The 21,076-nt window shown below is 42.8% G+C and overlaps 1 protein-coding gene across 1 annotated transcript in view; it reads right to left on the bottom strand.

Moving 5' to 3' along the window:
• LOC147665788 (voltage-gated inwardly rectifying potassium channel KCNH7-like) overlaps window positions 1-21,076 on the bottom strand; it is a gene marked incomplete at its 5' end in the record, with an annotated part of 344,861 nt that overhangs the window by 46,968 nt on the left and 276,817 nt on the right. The window contains one exon of the mRNA XM_086949481.1: window positions 5,040-5,208. Coding sequence (XP_086805607.1) covers window positions 5,040-5,208 — 169 coding nt within the window. The remainder of the gene's footprint in view (window positions 1-5,039; window positions 5,209-21,076) is intronic.

The following is a 21,076-nucleotide window of genomic DNA, read 5'->3' as shown; positions in this document are numbered from 1 at the left end:
CAAGGTGCTGGGGGAGGTGAGAGGTGCTGCTACTTCTCGAAGAGCCAGGTCTCGCGGAGTCTTCTGAAAGCCAGCAGATCTTGGGTCTGTCGCAGGTGGGTGGGGAGGGTGTTCCAGGTCTTGGCGGTGAAGTGGGAGAAGGATCTGCCACCCGCTGTAGTTTTTTGGATGCGGGGGACTGCAGCGTGGGTGAGGCCGGCGGAGAGGAGCTGGCGGGTGGGGTTGTAGAAGCTGAGTCGTTTGTTGAGGTATGCTGGTCCGGTGTTCTGGAGTGCTTTGTGTGCATGGATGAGGAGCTTGAAGGTTATCCTCTTGTTGATGGGGAGCCAGTGCAGGTCTCTCAGGTGGGGGTGATGTGGCTGCAGCGGGGTATGCAGAGGATCAGACGTACAGAGGCGTTCTGGATGCGTTGGAGCCATCTCAGGAGTTTGGCCGAAGCACCTGCGTAGAGGGAGTTTCTGTAGTCCAACCTGCTGGTGACAAGGGCCTGGGTGACAGTTCTTCTTGTTACAGTGGGGATCCACTTGTAGATCATGCGGAGCATGGGGAGGGTGTTGAAGCAGGAGGAGGAGACGGCGTTGACCTGCTTAGTCATGGAGAGGGTGGAGTCGAGGATGACCCCTAGGTTGCGTGCATAGTCGGTAGGTGTCAGGGCTGTTTTCAGTGTGGTCAGGCACCAGGAGTCGTCCCAGGCTGAAGATGTGGACCCGAGGATGAGGACCTCTGTCTTGTCCGAGTTCAGCTTCAGTCGGCTGTTCCTCAGCCATTCGGTGACGTACTTCATTCCTTCATGGAGGTTGGTTATGGGGGTGTGAGGGTCTTTGGTGAGGAAAGGATAAGTTGGGTGTCATCGGCGTAGGAGATGATGTTGAGGTCGTGCTTTTGGACGACGTGGGCGAGAAGTGCCATGTAGATGTTGAACAGCGTCAGGATGAGGGATGAGCCCTGGGGTACGCCGCAGATGATCTCAGTGGAATTGGAGCGGAAAGGGGGAGGCGGACGCTCTGGGTTCTGCCGGAGAGGAAGGATGTGGTCCAGGCCAGGGCCTTCTCTCGGTGGTGCATGGTGGGCGTCCTGAAGATGAAATGGATGCAGTGATGGTCGGGGTTCGGTGCAACACCCACTGCACACCTCTTTCAGGCTAACCATAGCGTGAAAGGGGGCTTTATGTACAAGGCAGCATTGAGCCACGTTAAGTGGCTTAACGCTGCCTGGTTCATTAGGCGCAGCCCCTATCGCCACCACAACATCGGTAAAAGTGATGTTGTGGTGGTGATAAGGGTATGTACGTAGGCCCAGCAGTCCCTTGGAGCTTGCATTCGTTACTATGAAAGTTTCCTATCCGGGCTTATAAGCTTGTAAACTGGCTGCTGTTTTAATTGCAGTGTATGCAATTAAAACATTTTGCCATTCCTTTGTATTCTGGTTCTGTGGTGTTTCTGACAGAGAGCATTTCTTTCATATTTTTTGATCTTCTAAAGGCGAATGTTACATGTTCGCTATATAGACTCTGTAGATCAGGTTCAGTTGTAATCAAAGACCAGTGACTGAATGCTAAGGTCCTGAATGTTTTCTCATTATTATTGTTTCAACAGGCCCCTGACGAAGGGTTATGTTCCTTTAACCCGAAATGCATTGGGCATAATATAAAACAGTGAATTTTCATGAATACAATGAACTTTCTCTCATGAAGTGAAAATGTTTAAAAATCACTAAAAACTGAATAATTAAACATAACTATGAAATGATGAACTGGACAGTAGTTATGTGATCATTTAGAGGACTGGTATGAAAAGTGATAATACATACAAATAAGCGAGTGAAGAAACCTAGTAGTTTCATTCAAAAAGGAGAGCATTCTTCGTGGTTTGTCTAACCACACTCGATACCATTAACTTTAAGGCACTGTAGACTCAGTGTGACAAGGATAGCGCCAACGCGAATATCTTGAAACGATCATAATCAATCGGAGTGCACGAAGATAACATTGTTCTGATTTCTAGATCAACCAGATTTTTAAGTTCCTGTTCAACCATCTCTTGTATAGCTACAGTAATATGCCTTACTTTCGCTACTGATGATGCTGCCTCCTTTTAATTCTTATTTGATGTTTATATCCTTTTAAAGATCCTAGATCTTCCTTATATAGGTGTGCAAACTCTGCCACAAAATCCAGCGATTTTTCTTCTATCTCCTGTATCTGTGGCTCTGGATTGGGGTTGCATGTCACCCCAAGAAGGTGCTGATGTGAACACCCAAATAGATGATAACCATGCTTGGATACATACATTTTCCCTAGTACATATCTATCACTCAGCTCTATGCATGAATTAAAATAGCCACAAATACTAATTGGTTATCCCCCATATCCACCTGGTCTTATATCCATACCGGGCAACTTATTTTTGTTTTTAAACCAGTGCTTGTATGTACTGTTTGTAATAGTAGTCAATTGTGAACATGAATCGAACTTCATATTTAGCTTGACTCCATCAATTTTTACCACAACACATGAATGGTCCCTCTGAGCATCTTCCCCAACCTGAAACACTGCTTGTTGTGTGTTGCCTTTTAACTCCCTACTTGTATCCTTCTTGAATTTGGATCACAACATTTACTTTAGTGACCTCTTTTCCCACAGCTGTGGCATATTACATTTGTCGCTGGATAACTTCTTGCATGAGATTCTATGACCATTCCTGCCCTAATGCTAACATTCCCCTATAAATTTCATTCTTCCAATTCTATCTTCTTTTGCTCCTATTTTTTTCACTTCATAGAATTTCATCTACTTTCTCTTATTGTCCTGTTTCCGTTACCTTGCCCTTTTCAACCTTTAGTTCCACTACACATTTCAACATGTGTTCTACCTTTTATACCGCAAGTATCGCTTCCTCTATTGGTGGTTTGTCCTTGAACCAAAGTTCATCTCTGATTTTGTTGATTCTGCATCGTAATACCAGTTGATCTCTTATCCTCTCCACTCTGGACCTCCAAGAAGCCAATTTCCTGAGAGCAGATACAAATTCTTCTATTGTCATTTCACTTCCCTCTGAGACCACAACGATACCTCTCAAGAATGCTAATGCACAGCAAATATTGCTTATTCATTTTAAAAATACAAATCTCATATTCACTAAGATCTGCTTGCTCTTAATTACTTAGCTCTGACAAATTATCCAATACCTCTTGACCTTCCCCACCAAGAAAATGAAAGCACATTTCCGTTCTGCGCTTAACATGGTACCACCTACTTTTGCATAGTGTCCAAACATTTTTTTTCCATTTGCTCCATCTTACCATTGGTTCCCCTTGGCTACTTAGGAAGAAGGGTGGTGATATTACATTCTGCATTGTTCTTCCATTTTCTTTTCATCTACAATTAATTTAATTTTCTCTACCTCACCTATCACCGCTGTGACACCATGGACTGCACTGCTTTTGTCCACCTTCAATACTTTGCCATTAAACTCACTTTGTTTTTCCTCTATATTTATGTACACACACAAAAAAACTAGATACCCCACAGGAACAAAATCAATATGGTGTGCCTATCACTGTGACTGGTAAGGCACAATATGCTCCTTGGTGTGCTGTCACCGCAACAGTTTAGGCACTTCCCAATCACAGCTTCCACTTCACTGTGTTGCCTCCGCTTTCCCTGACCTCGCTCCTCCCCATGTGACCATGCCTCCTGACTTCAAGCTGCCAAGAACTCTGACATTCTCTCACTTGCGATTAGGGTCTAGACCACAGTAGAATATTTTCCTTTTCCGGACTTGTGCGCACGGGCTAATGTGTCATACATTGTGTCAAGCAGGGGCAATGTTTAGTCTATACCATTCAGATACTGACAATCAATGGGAGCCTTACAAAATGGCCTCTCTTATGCCTACTTGGGTGCTTTCCACAGGAAATCGGGTTTATCCAGTCATTCACCCGATCACTATGGTTTCCAGGAAGCTAACATGTAACACCCGATGAGGATTCAGCACCTCATGCGCTCCCTTGTCTTGCCTGGCAATTGCCCTTGTTTTCTTGCTATCTAGCTATGCCACCAGTCACCAGCGCACAGCCAAATATTCTGGACCTAGCGCCGGCCTCATCACAATGCCTGGTTTTCATTATTGCTTCTTAGTCCGTACTCTTCCACAACTCTGGAACACTTAATGGAGTTTTGTGAGTTCCTCGCTGATCTGTTCCATGTTCTCAACATTGAGCTGCCTGCCTCCGTTCCATACAGATTCTGTCCTTGGATGTCCCTTGCTCGTTGCCAGTATAAGGTTGTAGTAAATAATACAAAGGTCTTTATTATAGGCACTCATCCGTCGAGAACTGGTGGTAACTGCTGGAGCAACCACAAGCCACTTTCTCTGGTGAGTAGAACATTCTCAATTCTCCGTTCCAACCCCACGTTCCATGACCCATACAATGTGCCTGAAACAGAATACCACAACAATTGCATAGGCAAAACTTACATTTTGTTGTACAAAAAGTACTTCAAAGTGCAGTTTGAGAATAAGGCCCTTTGTGTCTGGCACTGTTCCTACTGCCTTTCACATCCTCATTTCTGTAGTCAGATCTCAGTCACTTCCAATACACACTTCTGTTTACAGCAACTTCTGCAAAAATAGTTTCTGTAGCCCCCTCTCGAGTAGTGAAAATAAAAAAGTCAACATCCCGCCAATAATTGCCACTATAATGAAAGTTCATAAATCAAACCATGCGGAATGTTTTCAGCTTCATGATTATCTCACCATTCTCAAAGCCAGCTGGTAGTTAAATATCAAGCAAATCCATCTAGTTATTGCTGATGAATCCTTTCCAGTATCCACTTTGCTAACTTCCCTATTCAGGCGTGATTCTGTCTCAAAACGTCTGTACTGAGAAAACAAATATTTCAATGCTGTGCCTGTTGTGTTTGCTCCTAAGATTGATAGCAATAATGAAGCGCTGCACAGTGTTCCTTGGCCTGATACTTTACTTGACTAACCTCCAAATTGCAAGAGGCCAGGAAAGAGTGAGGTATTATACATTACCTATTGAGCTGGGCTTGCAGCAGATCCAACCTATGCTCGACGTCACCGTACGCAAAATCATTCTCTGTTTCGCAGATACCCCAGGTGGTGTCTTCTATCACAGGTTGTCCAGAAAACCCATCATGCAGCGCAGTCTGCTCTTTCTCACAGTCCATTGTATTAGTAATGTCTGCCAAAAAAACGAGATCCTCTCAACACAGGAACGCATCAATTATAATAGAATGTTGTAAGTATAGAACCAAACCAATGAATTGATCATTATTTTTAAACAATTTTAGGGACAATTAATACCAAACTTTGCGGTGTATACTGCCCATCAACTAGTGTATCAAAGCGCTAATATTTTACATACTGTTCGCTCATGACTTTCAGAACAGTATATTGAACTCTTGGACGTGTTCAAATAGGAGCCAGTATGGAGATGAATCCCTTAGCATAATGATGATTATTATTATTGTTATTGTTGTAATAATAATAATAATATTAACAATAATAATAAATAATAATAATAATAATAATAATAATAATAATAATAATAATAATAATAATAATAATAATTATTATTATTATTATTATTATTAGTAGTAGTAGTAGTAGTATTATTATTATTATTATTATTATTCATATTATTATTATTTTATTATTCATATTATTATTATTATTATAATTATTATTCTTAATATTCTTATATAACATAATATACCCCCACTGCACACAAAATACAGGACCCGGTGTAAAAAGAACTTTTACAAAATAAAACCTGTTTCTTTTGACACTGCTTCGTTCTGCACTGGAAAAGCGCTGTGGATTACAGTCTGCCACTTACTACGATGCTATTAATACTACTATTATCAATATTTGTCGAAGAATATTCCTTTTGCCTCTGAGCCTCAACTCCATGAAAACTCTTTGGTGCATGTGTGCTTTATAAATATGGTGTGACATAACATAACATTCAACAACATCCTAACAAACATAATGGAAATAATACAACCAATAATATTTAGATGAAGAATAAGAAAATGAATTGCACTGCTTTTCTTATTAATATTATGATATAGTAGCATCAAAAGTAGTATTACTATTATCATCAACAGCTGCTTATAATGGACAGATTTCATCGGATGAGATTCTGCTGAGTCAACTGCTGACAATATTATTTGACCACTATCAGTATCATCATTGCCCTTATTACTTCATGGATCAAAGGTTTTTTAGGTAATACCCATAACTACTTATGGTAGCATGTTAACATGTTAGGCACATTAGCTGCAGTCCCTTTTTTCCTTACCTGTCCTCAATGAGAAGGTGAAGTGTAAATGTGAGGTACACATACAAAGCAACAACATGTGATTATTGATGGCAGTTTTTATTTAAAGGTGCATCCTGTGTTTGGTTCGTATGCAGGCCTTGTAATGAAATAGCTAATTGGCTAAATGCACCTTTCTTAGAATTTTATAATCTGTTACACTAAGACTTCCAAGTCAAATATATGTATAACATGTCTTCAGTCATCATACGACCTTGACATGTGTACATATGAGTTGCTTGGGGGGGTACAAGCTCAGATACAGATGACAGAGGATGAATAAGCCACCACAATTCTTGTCAGGGTGAAACTCAAGCAAATCCCAAATTAACCTGTGCTCTACCCTCTGGTAGCCTGGCACAAAACCAGTCAGGCTTAACTTATGGGAAATGTGTAAACTATTTATTCCGCACTTCGAACAGTAATAAAGTGAGAACACAACACGAAAAACACCACGCCAATTTAGAAAAATAGAGTACAATTTAATAAATTATTTGAGACCAAAATAACTGTTAGAAATTGTAGTCTCTAGTTGGCAAGGGTTTGCACCTTTGTCCACGTAGGGAACCTTCTTCCTAGTCAGGGTAAGGGGGATACACTTCTAAAATAACCCCTGCTCACCCTTTTGGTAGCTTGCCACAAGCAGACAGGCTTATCTGAGAGGCAATGTGTAAAGTATGTGTGCACACATACAGCAACACAGTTAAAACACTACAAATGGACACTACATCAGTTTAGGAAAATAAGTCATCGTTATGTAAACTAAAACAAGACCAAATGCAACAAAAATCCAAAATACAATACTGTAAAAATAGTTACTTTGCAAAATAACCTTTAAATTGCATAAATAGCTGAAAACACAGTTCATCCGAGTTGGTAGCTCCATCCAGAGCTACCTCGATGCTGACAACCACAGTCTAACAATTCCAGCTGACCGCGTCAGTATTGGGTCAGCTAAGCGAATACAGACTCGAAAGCAGTACCTTTACTCTTTGCGGCCAACACAATGGTATGAGCCGGTCAGGGACAACTGCTGCGGTTGTGTTGCAAATCAGTGGAATCAGTGCAGGGTGCAGTGCCCTCACAATACAGTGCAAGCAGCGACTCGGTGACAATCGTCCAGACAGTGTCGGTGAGCCCAAAGCTTACGGTGCAGGGTGAGGTGGTGCTCGATGCAGTGCTGGCAGGTTGCGGTGCAGGTGACGGAGCCAGTCGATGTACCGGTCTGGCAGTGACGATGTCTGTGACATCCAGGCAGGGTAAAGTGAGGCGGTGCAGAATGCGGTTCCCACATGACGCGGTGCGAGCAACGGCTCCGTGACATCCGCCAAGATGGCATTGGTGAAGCAGAGGATGCGGTGCAAAGTGCGGCCGTGCCTTTTGCGGGGCCTTCAGGACACAGAATCTTGTGATGGACTTGGTGACAGAGTCAGTTACCCTTGTCTTCTGTGGTGACTGAAACCAGCTGTTCCAGAGACGGTGCCCAGAAGTGTTTGCTTTTCCTGAGACCTCGTGAACAGGGGGCAAGCTCCACTTCCAAGCCATTGGAGACACTTCTCAAACAGGATACACACAGAGTTCCTCTCCTTGGCAGAAACAGTTAAAGCAGGCCAGCCCCAGACTGCACACGGCAAAGGGGCAGTACTCCTCCTCCAGTGTCTTCCAGCTCTTCTCCTTGATAGAGGTTCCGCTTGGAGTCCAAAGTAGTCTAAAAGTCTGGAGTCTGGGCCTCTCTTTTTACACAGTAAATCTCTTTGATCTCTGAGGCAGAGAAGCTCCTAGCCCAGCCAAAAGCAGTGCTGTCCTCTCTGGTGCAACTTCCTGGTAGGAGGTGGAGACAGCATGTTCAAAGGCAGACCAGGCACACTCAGGTGTGAAAGAATTCTCCTCCCTCTACTCTGAATGCATCCTAGGTCTTTTCATCCCAGCCCTGACTCACCCTGGAAAAGCAGGACACACCTAACCCCCCTCCCAAATGGCTGTCTGAACAGAATGCACATCCCCCGCCCCTGTCACTCCAAAGCGAGACAGTCAATACACAACCAAGCAGAGGCACACTGGATATTTGGGCAAGAAAATACCTACTTTATAACAGTGGTATTTTCAAACCCCGAATGTAAACATCACCCTTACTAAAAGATGCTTCTTAACATTCTGAGTTCAGGAATATCAAACTTTATTTTCCCATCTTTTTCCCATGGGCAGTTATGCTTATAAGATGTTATAAGCAAACTCCTGTTTCTATCATATGGGGACAGATAGCCTTACAATAGTGAAAAACGAAATTGACAGTATTTAACTATCAGTACATCCCACACAGGGCATGTCCTACCTTTCACATACACAGCACCCTGCACACAGGAATACCTTGTACCTACCTTAGAGGTGACTAACATGTAAGAAAAGGGAAAGTTAGGGTTTGGAAAGTGGATGCACTTGCCTAGTCGATATGGCAGTAAAAGACTGCACATAGGCTCTGCAATGGCTGCTTATGTGGGTGGCACAATTAGCACTGCAGGACCACCAGCAGCATTTGATTTACAGGCCCTGGGCACACACAGTGCACTGTAATAGGGACTGACAAGTAAATCAAATATGCCAATCATGGAATCACCAATCCATAACAACAATTGACAAAGGGAGCATTTGCTCTTTGGCACTGAACAGCAGATGCAAAGTGCCCAAAGCATCTAGACCACAAAACAAAGTCCAACACACAGCACAACAACAGGAGGCAAATGCAAAAATACAGGAGAAACCCACACCAATGATGCCAGCTGCGGGGATACAATGTAGAGTCCTGCGTCATTGTCGAGGATGCCATCAATCAGGAGCTTGCGATGCAAAGTCCTGCATCGAGAATTAGTTGCACAGCTGGAGTTTTGAGGAGACTGCAGTCATCGATGCGAGTTACGGCATCGGTGATGTGGCATGTTGTGGATGTTCTGCCCACAGGACTACAGCTGGGCTGACAGAGCAGATGTGGACCCAATGTCTGTGTTGGTACCACATGAGGGTAGTACGCACACGCATGGGGGTAGTACTCACAGGAGACATGGTCCAGATGCTGGGTTGAAAGTGGTTGGGGTCTTTTCTGTTCCTGAGGCTCTGATCAGGAGACCAGCCACCTAGCCCTTGCAGTCACTCTGGTGGTACTGGGTTCAAAATGCAAGTCCTGTCCTATCACTAAGGCAGCAGAACAGCAGGCAGAAGGGCAAGAGGGCAATAGAGCAGAATTCCTTCTTGCAGAGCAGCACAGCAGTCCTTTTGAGTCTTCTACAGGTCCAGAGGTATACTTAGGAGTTGAGTCTGAGGGCCCAATATTTATACCTGGTGCCCACTTTGAAATAGGAGAAGGTGTGGAGGTTTCTATCCCCAAAGGTGTCTGAAATCTACCGCCTCCATGCCTTGGCCCCAGCTTGTCTGGGGTCACAAAAGATTATTGTCAAATCATTTGTGAGTGTGCTCGGGCAGAGCCTTTGTGATGTGTAAGTGTGGTAGGTGACCGCTTCTCCCCGTCATCAAGTCAGGGATGGCACATCCTGCCAACACCTGTTACCCTTTGTCTAAATGTCTGAGAGGAATACACAAAGACCAACTTCCAGCTATACCTAGTCATGTGACCCAGGATGCAGACAATAAATGATTAGGACAAGACAATACCACATTTCTCAAATTGGCATTTTCAGAATTGTGACTTAAAATCTAACTTTACAATTAAAGAGGGTTTTAATATTACAATTTTTTAGAAACCACACTCAACATTCCTATCTGTTCTCAATCGCTTATTAAATGTATTAAGTTAACTCAATGTTATCCTTTGGGAGACGTAGGCCTCACGCAGTGAAAACTGATTAAGGAGTGTTAGAACTGGGATTTCTGGTTGGCTAAGGCTGATGCCAAAGCCAGGCAGAAACCACCATTCTAGTCAGGGCAAGGGAGTCACACGCCAAGATAACCCCTGCTCACCCCCTTGGTAGCTTTGCACGAGCAGACAGGCTTATCCCGGAGGCAATGTGTAAAGCATTTGTACACACACACAACAGCAACAACATCCTAGGCACACCACAAAAGGATCTCCACACAAGGTTATATAAAAATAACGTTTGTATTGTCAAAACACATCAGATAGTAATCACACAATATACATTGTGTCAACTGGCACGGGCAATATTCACACAGGATTATTTACACCAGGACAGGGCCACATGGGCCACTGTCAGAATCAGCACTTAGTAGAAATAGCACTTCTAGAACTTAGAATAAGTATAGCACAAAATAACAATTATAGGTCACAACCAGTAACCACTGGTAACAGGTAGGTACACACTACGCAATACTAATAACCATAGGCCTAGATCACGCATGGACACATAACGTCTCTAGTATAAACTATACTAGGCAAAACACAACCACCTAAGAATAAAATACATTTAGAGGTATAGGTCAGAAGCATTACACATGATGCATAGAAACATTCAGAGGTGTAGGTGAGACACATAAGGCATAAAACACATTCAGAGGTGTCACAGGCTTATTGGCATAACACATTACGCATAACTCACATTTGGGCCTAACCGGTAAAAATACAGTAGGCAATCGCCTCACTAGTCTAAACACATTAGACTCTGCCTCCTAAGAATAAACCATATTTAGGGGCGTAACTCACAGAGTGAAAACATCTCACTAGAATAAACCTACATAGGTAAAATAACCTCATAATCACATTGCGCAAACATCACCTTAGGCAATTACTATCATAAACATAGTGAAATCACATTACGCAATAATCACATTAGGGCCTTGCGCCCTACCGACATACCAGCCCCCTGGCCAACTGGCCATCCAACAAGGGGACTCAAGAGCCCTGTGTCCAGAATGTCAGGGCGCGCTGCCAATGCAGCGCCAGTCAGGGGTGCGCCACCGGCGCAAACCTAAACGTTGCAGCTGCCCACTTCTCTCTGGGCAGCTGAGAACAGTAACAGGGCCTAAACGTTGCAGCTGGCACTAAGTGCTGCGCAGCTGTGGCAGGCCTGGCACCACTGTACCATCTCTGTCCCACACAGGGACTCTCCCTCCCTTGGCGCCTAAACGGTGCAGCTGCCCACTAATTGCTGGGCAGCTGAGAAAGTCACAAGTATGCAATGGGCTTTCAGTAGCCCTTTAGAACATTGCTCCCAAAACGTTGGAGCCCTCTGGCTCTAAGAACAACAATTTTGCGCTAAAATGGGGGGAACACGGACCCCTGAGGACCCCCCTGAGCCCTTAAAACACATATGGCCCGGTCAGAGCCACACAGGATCTCTAAACAATTACAAGTGACCCCTAGGAGCTCCCTGGCCCCTGAAACAATTAGGTGCCTTGGAGCCCTCCAGGCTCTTAAAACTGTTAGGCACTCACGAAGCGCACTTGCGCTTTAAAATGATATATGCCCCTATCGTTGGAGCCCTCTTAGGCTCGGCAGAACAAAACATTGGGGCGGCCCAATGCCATCCAGGACCGCCCTAAATGCACCAAGGCACCAAGACAAGTCGGTGCCTTACACAGGCACCGACACACGCAAAGAGCTTCTCCCCCCTTCAGCCTTTAAACACTCACCGGGCTGCTGGGGGAGGCTCCTTTCCTTGGGCAACAGTGCGGGACTTCTTGGCCGGGGCTCCCTCCAGGACACGGGAGCCCCGTAGTAACTCTGCTCCTCTCTGCTGGCGGCCCTGGGGCTCTCTCCACTTCACGGGAGCCCCGGGCCACGGGAGGACGTCACTTCTTCTTTCAGCGGCAGCACCTCCGGTCTCCCTCTCCACACGGGAGACCGGAAGGGCCGAGAATGGCTTCCCCCAGGCAGGGGGAAGTGGAAACAACTTCCTCACGGCCCTGCCTACAACCAGGCGGTGGGCCGGACATCTCTTTCCAGCGTTGCTTTCCCCCGGGCTGCGGCGGTGAACTCCTTCGGGGCACAATGAGGGGTGGACACTCTCGAGAATAAAAATAAAAGTAGAAGCGAGGTGGGCACTTGCTAGATAATTAAATAAACGGGGTGGCACCCGTCCATAAAAATATATCAATGTGGGCATAATGCAGGGTGGGCACCTGCAAGGCATAAAAGGGCAGGACAGAGAGCAGCTCCATGCTGCACAGCCCAAATAAAGCGCTCACATCGCGCTGGGGGCACGGACAGCCCCACAAGTCCCCAGAGGTGACCCCTGCATTAAGAAGGGTCACAGGCAGCTCAGGATTCAAAGAAAAAAAGGTCCTAGGGGCAAAGTGAAGCAAAGGGGACCCCATGCAAACAGAGATCCTCCAGGCATCCAGGTCCATCAGATATCCAGGGGCTGGGCAGGGCCCAGTGAGGCAAGCCTTCCCCTGGGCCCAAGCAGCAGCATGCCCCTGGCAGGATTTAAGTCAGAAACAAGAACATTTTGTAAGGGGACACAGCCCCTTTTTGTACAGTACAATCCTTTGTCTAGCAGGGTGCAGGCAATGTGAGAACCAGCTACAACTGGTTATAGGGAACTCCGTTCACTGGCCAGGCCAGGGACATCAGACGCACCACAGGGGGTGGAGCCAGCATTTTGTGGGGAAAGCCCAGCCCTATTCAGGTCCCAGGTGTACCCCTCCCTCACATCAGCATGCTAAGCACTCCATTCACCACCGGGGCAGACCCACCAAGACTCTTGGAGCCAGGCTCGCCAGCCAGCTCCAGCCAATCACACGCCAGACACAAATTACACAAATATGCCAACTTCTAGAAGTGGCACTTCTACACTAGATACATTCATGCCGCATACATCATTGTGCAGCATTCAATATCACGAGTTTGCACATACCAAACCCGACCCTGCACTCCCCACACATCAGGAACTACCATGGGCATACATATTCCTCATTCATTCCTATGGGAGGGCAGGTCACGCTCACCACATACACAGAGAGCTCACACACTTTACACTGTACCACAGTGAAAAAGTGCGCAGAGATCTAAAATCACCAACACCAGGTTACAGAAACAGGCTAGGAAAAAGCAAAAACGTTTCGGGGTGAACCTGCCAAAGAGGGCCATGTCCAATAGGAGTTTTTCACTATCAAGACATGTAAAACTGAAACATAGATATCTAACTATTTAAATACACTATACCCTGCTCTCTGGCCTGTTTAGGGCCAACCCTAGGGGTGACATATAATAAACATGGGATTTGGGCCTGAAAAGAGGTTTACTTTGCTAGGTTGAAATGGCTGTTTAAAACTTCACACACAGGCTGCAATGGCAGGCCTCAGACAAGTTTAAAGTGTTATTTAAGTACGTGGCATAATCAATGCTCAGGCACAATCAATTGATATCTCAACATCTAAAGATCGTTACACTTCTTAGTGCGCCTAGAGAATGATGCAACCAATATTTGTAATAGCCATGGAAATTAGTCCTTATAATTTAATCTCACAAATGTAAATCAATAGTATTTCACTAATTGCTGAGGTGAATATATTTTAAAGTCAACTGGAGGATTTTTTTAAAACACACAAGGCCCTCTTTAACTAAAAGATGCAGACTATTGCAACATGTGTCTACCTCACCTTAAGCCAGGAGATACCTTATAGCACAGTTTGGTACTGCTGAGAGAAGCTCAATCCTGTGCTCCACTGGGTGGCTGCAACCTATGGTGGGTCACATCAGTCAGTTTAGCTGAGTGTAGTTGGTCTGGATGGGGTGTGGTTGATGACTATGTGGTATTGTGCCCTCAATCAGACACCTCCAAATATGAAAGTATTTGCTACACTAGGTAGGATTTTCTTCATAATTTGTGTTACCTTTATTGCCTGGTGATTAATTTCATTGTCCAGTTGTCTGTGTTATAACGTTTGCTTTTTTCATAGGCTATACAAAGGGCTCTGTCTCCCTACTTGATGTTGTTGCAGGCTTTCTGTGTAAATAGAACTATGCCTGGGATCACAGAACATCAATACGTAGGGACTGAGTCATCATACCACATCAATACCTATCAACTCCAATCAAAACTAGATCTTAGTGCTCTACCTGTCCTTCTAACCTTTCCAGAGTGACAGGTAAGTTAGCACCCCAGAACACAACACTCTAGTTCCCTCAGGGAACTGTGGAACCAGATCATCACCTTTTCATTCTCTCACTCATGCATGTCCATAATAAACAAAACTAAAGACACAGTAACAGTTTACAATATTTATTGAAACTATTGTGCTCTATTATAAAACAACTGAGCCACAACTAGAAAACATTTGCAAGTCACCAAAGTGCATAGCATCACAAGTAAACTTTATACAATGAGAAGCTCTACCATGTTTAAAGATGCATCTGCCTCAGCCTATCTTCACTAAGTGGACACAGTGATATATCATAGATCACTGGGATTAGAACTGAACCCCATACCTGGTATTATTGTTAGGTAATCTGCAACTCAGGTTGCGCAAGGCTGACACGTTTGTCTCAGGACCTTCCACTACAAGAATTCCCCTCTCTGTTTTCAAATGGCACGTCTCGGTGTATATGATACAAGCTGTCTTTTTTTAAAACAGCAGATGTAAATTCATGATGTGTCTAAATGCCAAGCTATGTTCATGTCACGCCCATTATAAAATCTGTTAACAAGCCATGATTGAGCGCTTTGGAATGTGAGCCTAAAGGCATTGTGATTTATCCCTCTCTGCCACTGGGTTTGAAGCAGGATCGACGACCCTCCTCTTTTGAGGATCACCGACCACTACTGAGGAAATGCATCCATGAAGACAAGTTATCATGATGCTGGCTGGTGTATGCTGGAAGAATTGTTGGACTTGGCGATACACGAGTTCATCTTGGATTACATGAAGAAAGGCAGACTCAATAGTATGGGCCTCCATCTTGCATGTGTCTTCAGAAGCAGACAGTCGCCCAACTGCAGATTGCTCAATAACATTCAGTTGCATCAGCAGTGCAAAGCAGACCAATGCCACAACTGGGGTCGGAGCCCAGAGGACATGCCTTTCTCTGTGCCCAGACACTAACTTAAGCCAAATGATTCAAAAAGTCTGTGCTTTGTCTCATATGCAGATATTAAATCCTAATGGTAGCAAGGCCGTCTTTTCTGCTTGCTCTCCGTTCATTTTTTTGTGTGCATTTTTTTTACCGCATTTTCAGTTGAACTACGGCCCTAAATGTTACCGTCATATTTAGCTTCACCCTATTGGTAACTTTCCTTAAATGCCACGGAAGTAATGCGTGGTCTGCTGTGTATATCTGCACCACCCACATATATACGTAGCTGCAAGGAGCACTTCCGGGGTCTGACTTGGTTGCAGTGACACTAGAAAAGGAAAATAAATGCCTTTGCCTGTCGGAAAACCTTTACTCAGTTGTGATACTGAAGATTAGCATTACGACTACAACATTTTATTTTCTTTCCTCACATCGGCTCCTTTGTGCCTCGAGCATTTAAACGTGCAATCTGGTGTCAACATACTGTTTGTAAACAATATTACAATGTATTTCCACCCAAGGCTTGCTCTGTATTAACAGCCAGTATCAAAATCGACAGCAGGAGATTCAGCAAATCCAACACTTCAAACTCAACATCCTCACCGTGTATTGCAGCCTGCATGTCATTGTGACCCAAGGCCGAACACATTTGCAAAACGAAAACTGAAAATGGCGTGAAGTAGGAAAGTACACCCTGTCTCGATGAAAATGTTCACTTGAGGAGACGTTCTAAATTTAGCTCTGTCTCGACTCTGCAGCGGGTTGCCTTGGCAAGGGTTGCCATGGCTGCCAGTCCACACTTCCTTAACTTCAGAATAAAATCCATAGCTTTTGATAGTAATGTGTGTATTCCTACTTGATTTTTGATGTATCTCTTGTTGTCTTTTGCTGGAATCTAACACAAGGCACGTTATGTTTCTTCTTTAGTCACTGTGAAGTATTTTTTAGGTCGATTACAACCTATTTCGCCCTTATCGCAGCCACAGTGTTCCAACAAATTAAAAATAACTTAAATGACACCCTAAGCTCCAAGGGGATGACTGCTGGTGTCGACTTCGCACTCTCACACTTCCTGTTTGCACAAGTGAAAAGGAGAAGGGGTGTAGCTATTATTAGTAGAGCAGGTATGGTCGCACAGAGCCCTGGGAGAGAATACTCAACTGCAATTATTGATGACTGTTACTAACAGAGGGATGGATAAGAGTCCCATTTTCTTTCTCTGCATTAGGGCCCCGGACACTCTTGCTACGCTGTTGATGCACAGGACGAGAGGTGGCTGGGTCAGAAACCTAGCAAATGAATTCAGCCTCAGAGTTATTAAGATTTTGCATATGGGTTGAGTCACTTTTGTGGCACAGAGGACTCAAAACATTTTGGGCACTTACTAAGCCACGCAAGTAACATAACGTAAGTAAATCACTGCCTTGTGTTACTTTGCATCGGGTAGGCATCACATGGGTGGAGCATGGGCAACAGGGCCGGGCTGAGAACGCAAACCAGCCCAGGCAATTAAGTCAGACCAGCAAGGAGGGGGGGGCGGGGCATGCTGGTGAGAAACAGAGTGCTGCTTTTGTTGCAAGGGGCCGATATTGCAGCACTGCTGCAAATCCGGCTTCCACTAACAAAACCGTCCCCCACCATCCCAAAACCAGCCCACCCTTCCAGCGTAACCAGGAAAACACCTGGAGCCTATTACGGCGGCCAGTTGAGCCTTGATGGGCATTCCCACGCATCCACACATGTATTTTGATACAAACTAGGATTTATAAAGACTTGTAAACCTGAGGTTGCTCTGAAATGGTGTTCTTACCCAATAGCAGCTTAAGAAGGAGAAATATATTTATTTTTACTGATTGCTTACTCTTTTATGAGAACTGCATTCTGCAACACACATAGAAAGAGGACTATGCTTCTAAGGATTGTTTTTGTGCATGGAGGTGTCTCTTCCTGCACATAAACAATGCTGCTCGTCATGCAGGTATCCTGCACCATGGTGCAAGGGTGCCTGCTTTGGCTCTATGCAGCACATAGTGCACCAATGCTGGGTTAGAGCAGGAGTGTAGCATATCTTACTAGATATGGCGCATTTCTATTCTCTCCCTTTCACGTAACGCAGCGAAGCAAGTTTCCTTGTTGCATTGTGTTGCTTGAAAGAAAAGTAAATCTGGCTGTAGTATATTGCAATAGAAGTGCCATTCTCCAAATACGTTGCATGTGCAATATGGAAGCCAGCCTCCCTTTCACTTACATGTAGAATGCAGACATTTAGAATGCAGGTGCATTTTATTATATTGGCATTTATTGAAGAATTGGGGTTCTTCTTGCATGAGGAATGGAGCAATCATGCGAGCGTTGCACTGGCATATAGAGGTTGAACATGTTGACCATAATCCCACATAAATATTGATACTTCTTGGTCAATTTAGCCAACATAAGTACCACACTTGGTTTTACTATATCTTGTGACTCCACATAAAAATTTTAGGAACATCACAAAGGTATTTTTAAATCACACCCTTTCACTCCTTCACAAAAAACCAGCTCCACTGCAGTTGCAGGCGTCGAAGCACATCCAAGTGGCACTCGGCCACTTGGGTGGACCCCGATGATGAAGCATGTCACCAATTAGGTTGGTGAATGAGGGGTTTCTTAAAGAAAGAATTCTTTCTTAAGTGTATCTATCTCAATTTAATTCACTAGGACATTGCGTCCTGCGGATACTCCATCTTTGTTTTTTGACAAAATTATAATGTTTAAATTCAAATATATTTATTTGTATTTAAAGTTGATAAGATTAAACAAATGATGGGATTGCTAAATATGTGTAATTCTATTATGAGTCGAAGAGAATACACAAATAATGGAGATGTCAACACGTGTGTCACCTAACAGGCTTCTTCAGGGCAATTTCATTATAGTTCCAATATCACCTTGAAGTCATTTGCATTCCTTTGTTAGGTTTTTTGTTCTAATTTAAGGATTCGTAGGGCAACTTCATTATAGCTTGCAATAACAACTCAAAAAGTTGTGCATTCCAGTAATACAATTAATTGTTTTGAAGTGAGAATTCCTTATGCCTTAATAAGAAAATCCTGTCATGCGACCAAATGCATTATTATATAAATAACTTATCCTAGGCAACTAATAAGTCCTGAGAAATTGCAGATACTATAAAACATCAATTGTTGTAGCCAAAAAATAGATCACCTAATGTAGTGCACATCAAATTATCAACAATAAGAAAAAGTGTTATTCATGATTAGTTTATTAAAAATACAAAAAGTGCTTAATCAAATCATTGACACAGTTAAAAAATCATACAATTAATTTATCATGGATTTTACAAATAACAGTATTACAAATGACAATAATTTCAATTTATACATATATTTTAAAAAACAAGTAAAAAAAACAGACAAGTGGAGTAATTGATTTGTCTCTACGCGCGTTTCGGCGTATTCACGCCTTCTTCTGGAGAACCACTTGGTATTTCTAAAAAGGAATAAAATATATTTACATCTGTGTATGGAACATATGATTACAGTTTATGTGCACTACATTTACAAACTACAGGCTACATTCGTTAACAATGTGAGGCTCTGGTATACATTACTCAGATTGCTGGCTGCGAAATATTGAGGTACAGATTATGTACTATGTATAGACATTAGATATGCCGACTACATATTTCCTAACAATAGATATATCTTCAAATAGAAGGATAGTTAGCTAGTCTCTATGAAGTCCTAACATGTATAGTTCAAAATCCGAAGGACATACAGTGGGGTATAGCTCTGGATCTTAACTTTCACATCAGTGTTCATTAAGTTCTTACCCAAAATGATTATGCTTGCAGATTGATCAGGGTCTAAGTTCTGTCTCTGTATAGGGATGTTTTAAATAATGTAGTGTCCTTCGATAAAAGATAAACAGAGAAATAAAGATATAGATATAGTTCTCAGGATGTGTATACTATACTATTTTACAGATGGATGCATGTTTTTTTGTGGTTACCTTAAGAATGGCAATCCGGACCTTTCATTTATTCCTCTTTATTAATTGGATCATCATTCAAGATGTATTGATCTGCGAAGTTTCGTCTTATGGTAATATTTTCAAAAGGCACACACTGCAGGGAATAATATACTGTTGTTAGGCTGTGTGACTAATCTGTCTTGAATCTTTGATACTAGCTAGTACTTTGGTGGTTAATACCTTAGTAAATACTGACCGTTGTTTGATTGATAATCTACCACATATTACTTAACATCTGTAGCCAAACGTGATTGGAAGATAACGAATAGCACTTGGCGTTGCTTTGGGTTGAACCTATGAAGATAAGGTATAATAGAGCTAGAGTCATGAAATTATTCAAACCTAATTAGAGGTTTCTTTTTCTACATTATACCAACAGGGGATGGCTGATCGCAGATAATACCTTGTGATTTGGCGGTTCTAGATTCCCAATGTGGGTTGATAGGGGCATAGGTGGCCTCCTATTCCTTGTTTTGATATCTAAACAGGACAGATAAAACCAAAGGATCATTTTATTAAGTTGAAATTATAATGCAAATACCAAAAAATGCGACCGTTATGCAGATTATTGAAATGCTTTTTGGTTTGTGGTATGCAAAAACGGGGAGGCATAACTTTATATCTGACGTTTTTATAGATATTAACCATGTATGGTATAATGTAAAAAAAGAACCCTCTAATTAGGTTTGAATAATTTCATGACTCAAGCTCTATTATACCTTATCTTCATAGGTTCAACCCAAAGCGACGCCAAGTGCTATTCGTTATCTTCCAATCACGTTTGGCTACAGACGTTAAGTAATATGTGGTAGATTATCAATCAAACAACGGTCAGTATTTACTAAGGTATTAACCACCAAAGTACTAGCTAGTATCAAAGATTCAAGACAGATTAGTCAGACAGCCTAACAACAGTATATTATTCCCTGCCGTGTGTGCCTTTTGAAAATATTACCATAAGACGAAACTTCGCAGATCAATACATCTTGAATGATGATCCAATTAATAAAGAGGAATAAATGAAAGGTCCGGATTGCCATTCTTAAGGTAACCACAAAAAAAACATGCATCCATCTGTAAAATAGTATAGTATACACATCCTGAGAACTATATCTATATCTTTATTTCTCTGTTTATCTTTTATCGAAGGGCACTACATTATTTAAAACATCCCTATACAGAGACAGAACTTAGACCCTGATCAATCTGCAAGCATAATCATTTTGAGTAAGAACTTAATGAACACTGATGTGAAAGTTAAGATCCAGAGCTATACCCCACTGTATGTCCTTCGGATTTTGAACTATACATGTTAGGACTTCATAGAGACTAGCTAACTATCCTTCTATTTGAAGATATATCTATTGTTAGGAAATATGTAGTCGACATATCTAATGTCTATACATAGTACATAATCTGTACCTCAATATTTCGCAGCCAGCAATCTGAGTAATGTATACCAGAGCCTCACATTGTTAACAAATGTAGCCTGTAGTTTGTAAATGTAGTGCACATAAACTGTAATCATATGTTCCATACACAGATGTAAATATATTTTATTCCTTTTTAGAAATACCAAGTGGTTCTCCAGAAGAAGGCGTGAATACGCCGAAACGCACGTAGAGACAAATCAATTACTCCACTTGTCTGGTTTTTTTACTTGTTTTTTAAAATATATGTATACATTGAAATTATTGTCATTTGTAATAC

The sequence above is a fragment of the Lissotriton vulgaris genome, unplaced genomic scaffold, assembly GCF_964263255.1.
Source record: "Lissotriton vulgaris unplaced genomic scaffold, aLisVul1.2 SCAFFOLD_2125, whole genome shotgun sequence".
Lineage (NCBI taxonomy): Eukaryota > Metazoa > Chordata > Amphibia > Caudata > Salamandridae > Lissotriton > Lissotriton vulgaris.
The sequence above is the reverse complement of the archived record's forward strand: the minus strand, read 5'-3'. Positions and strand labels throughout refer to the sequence as shown.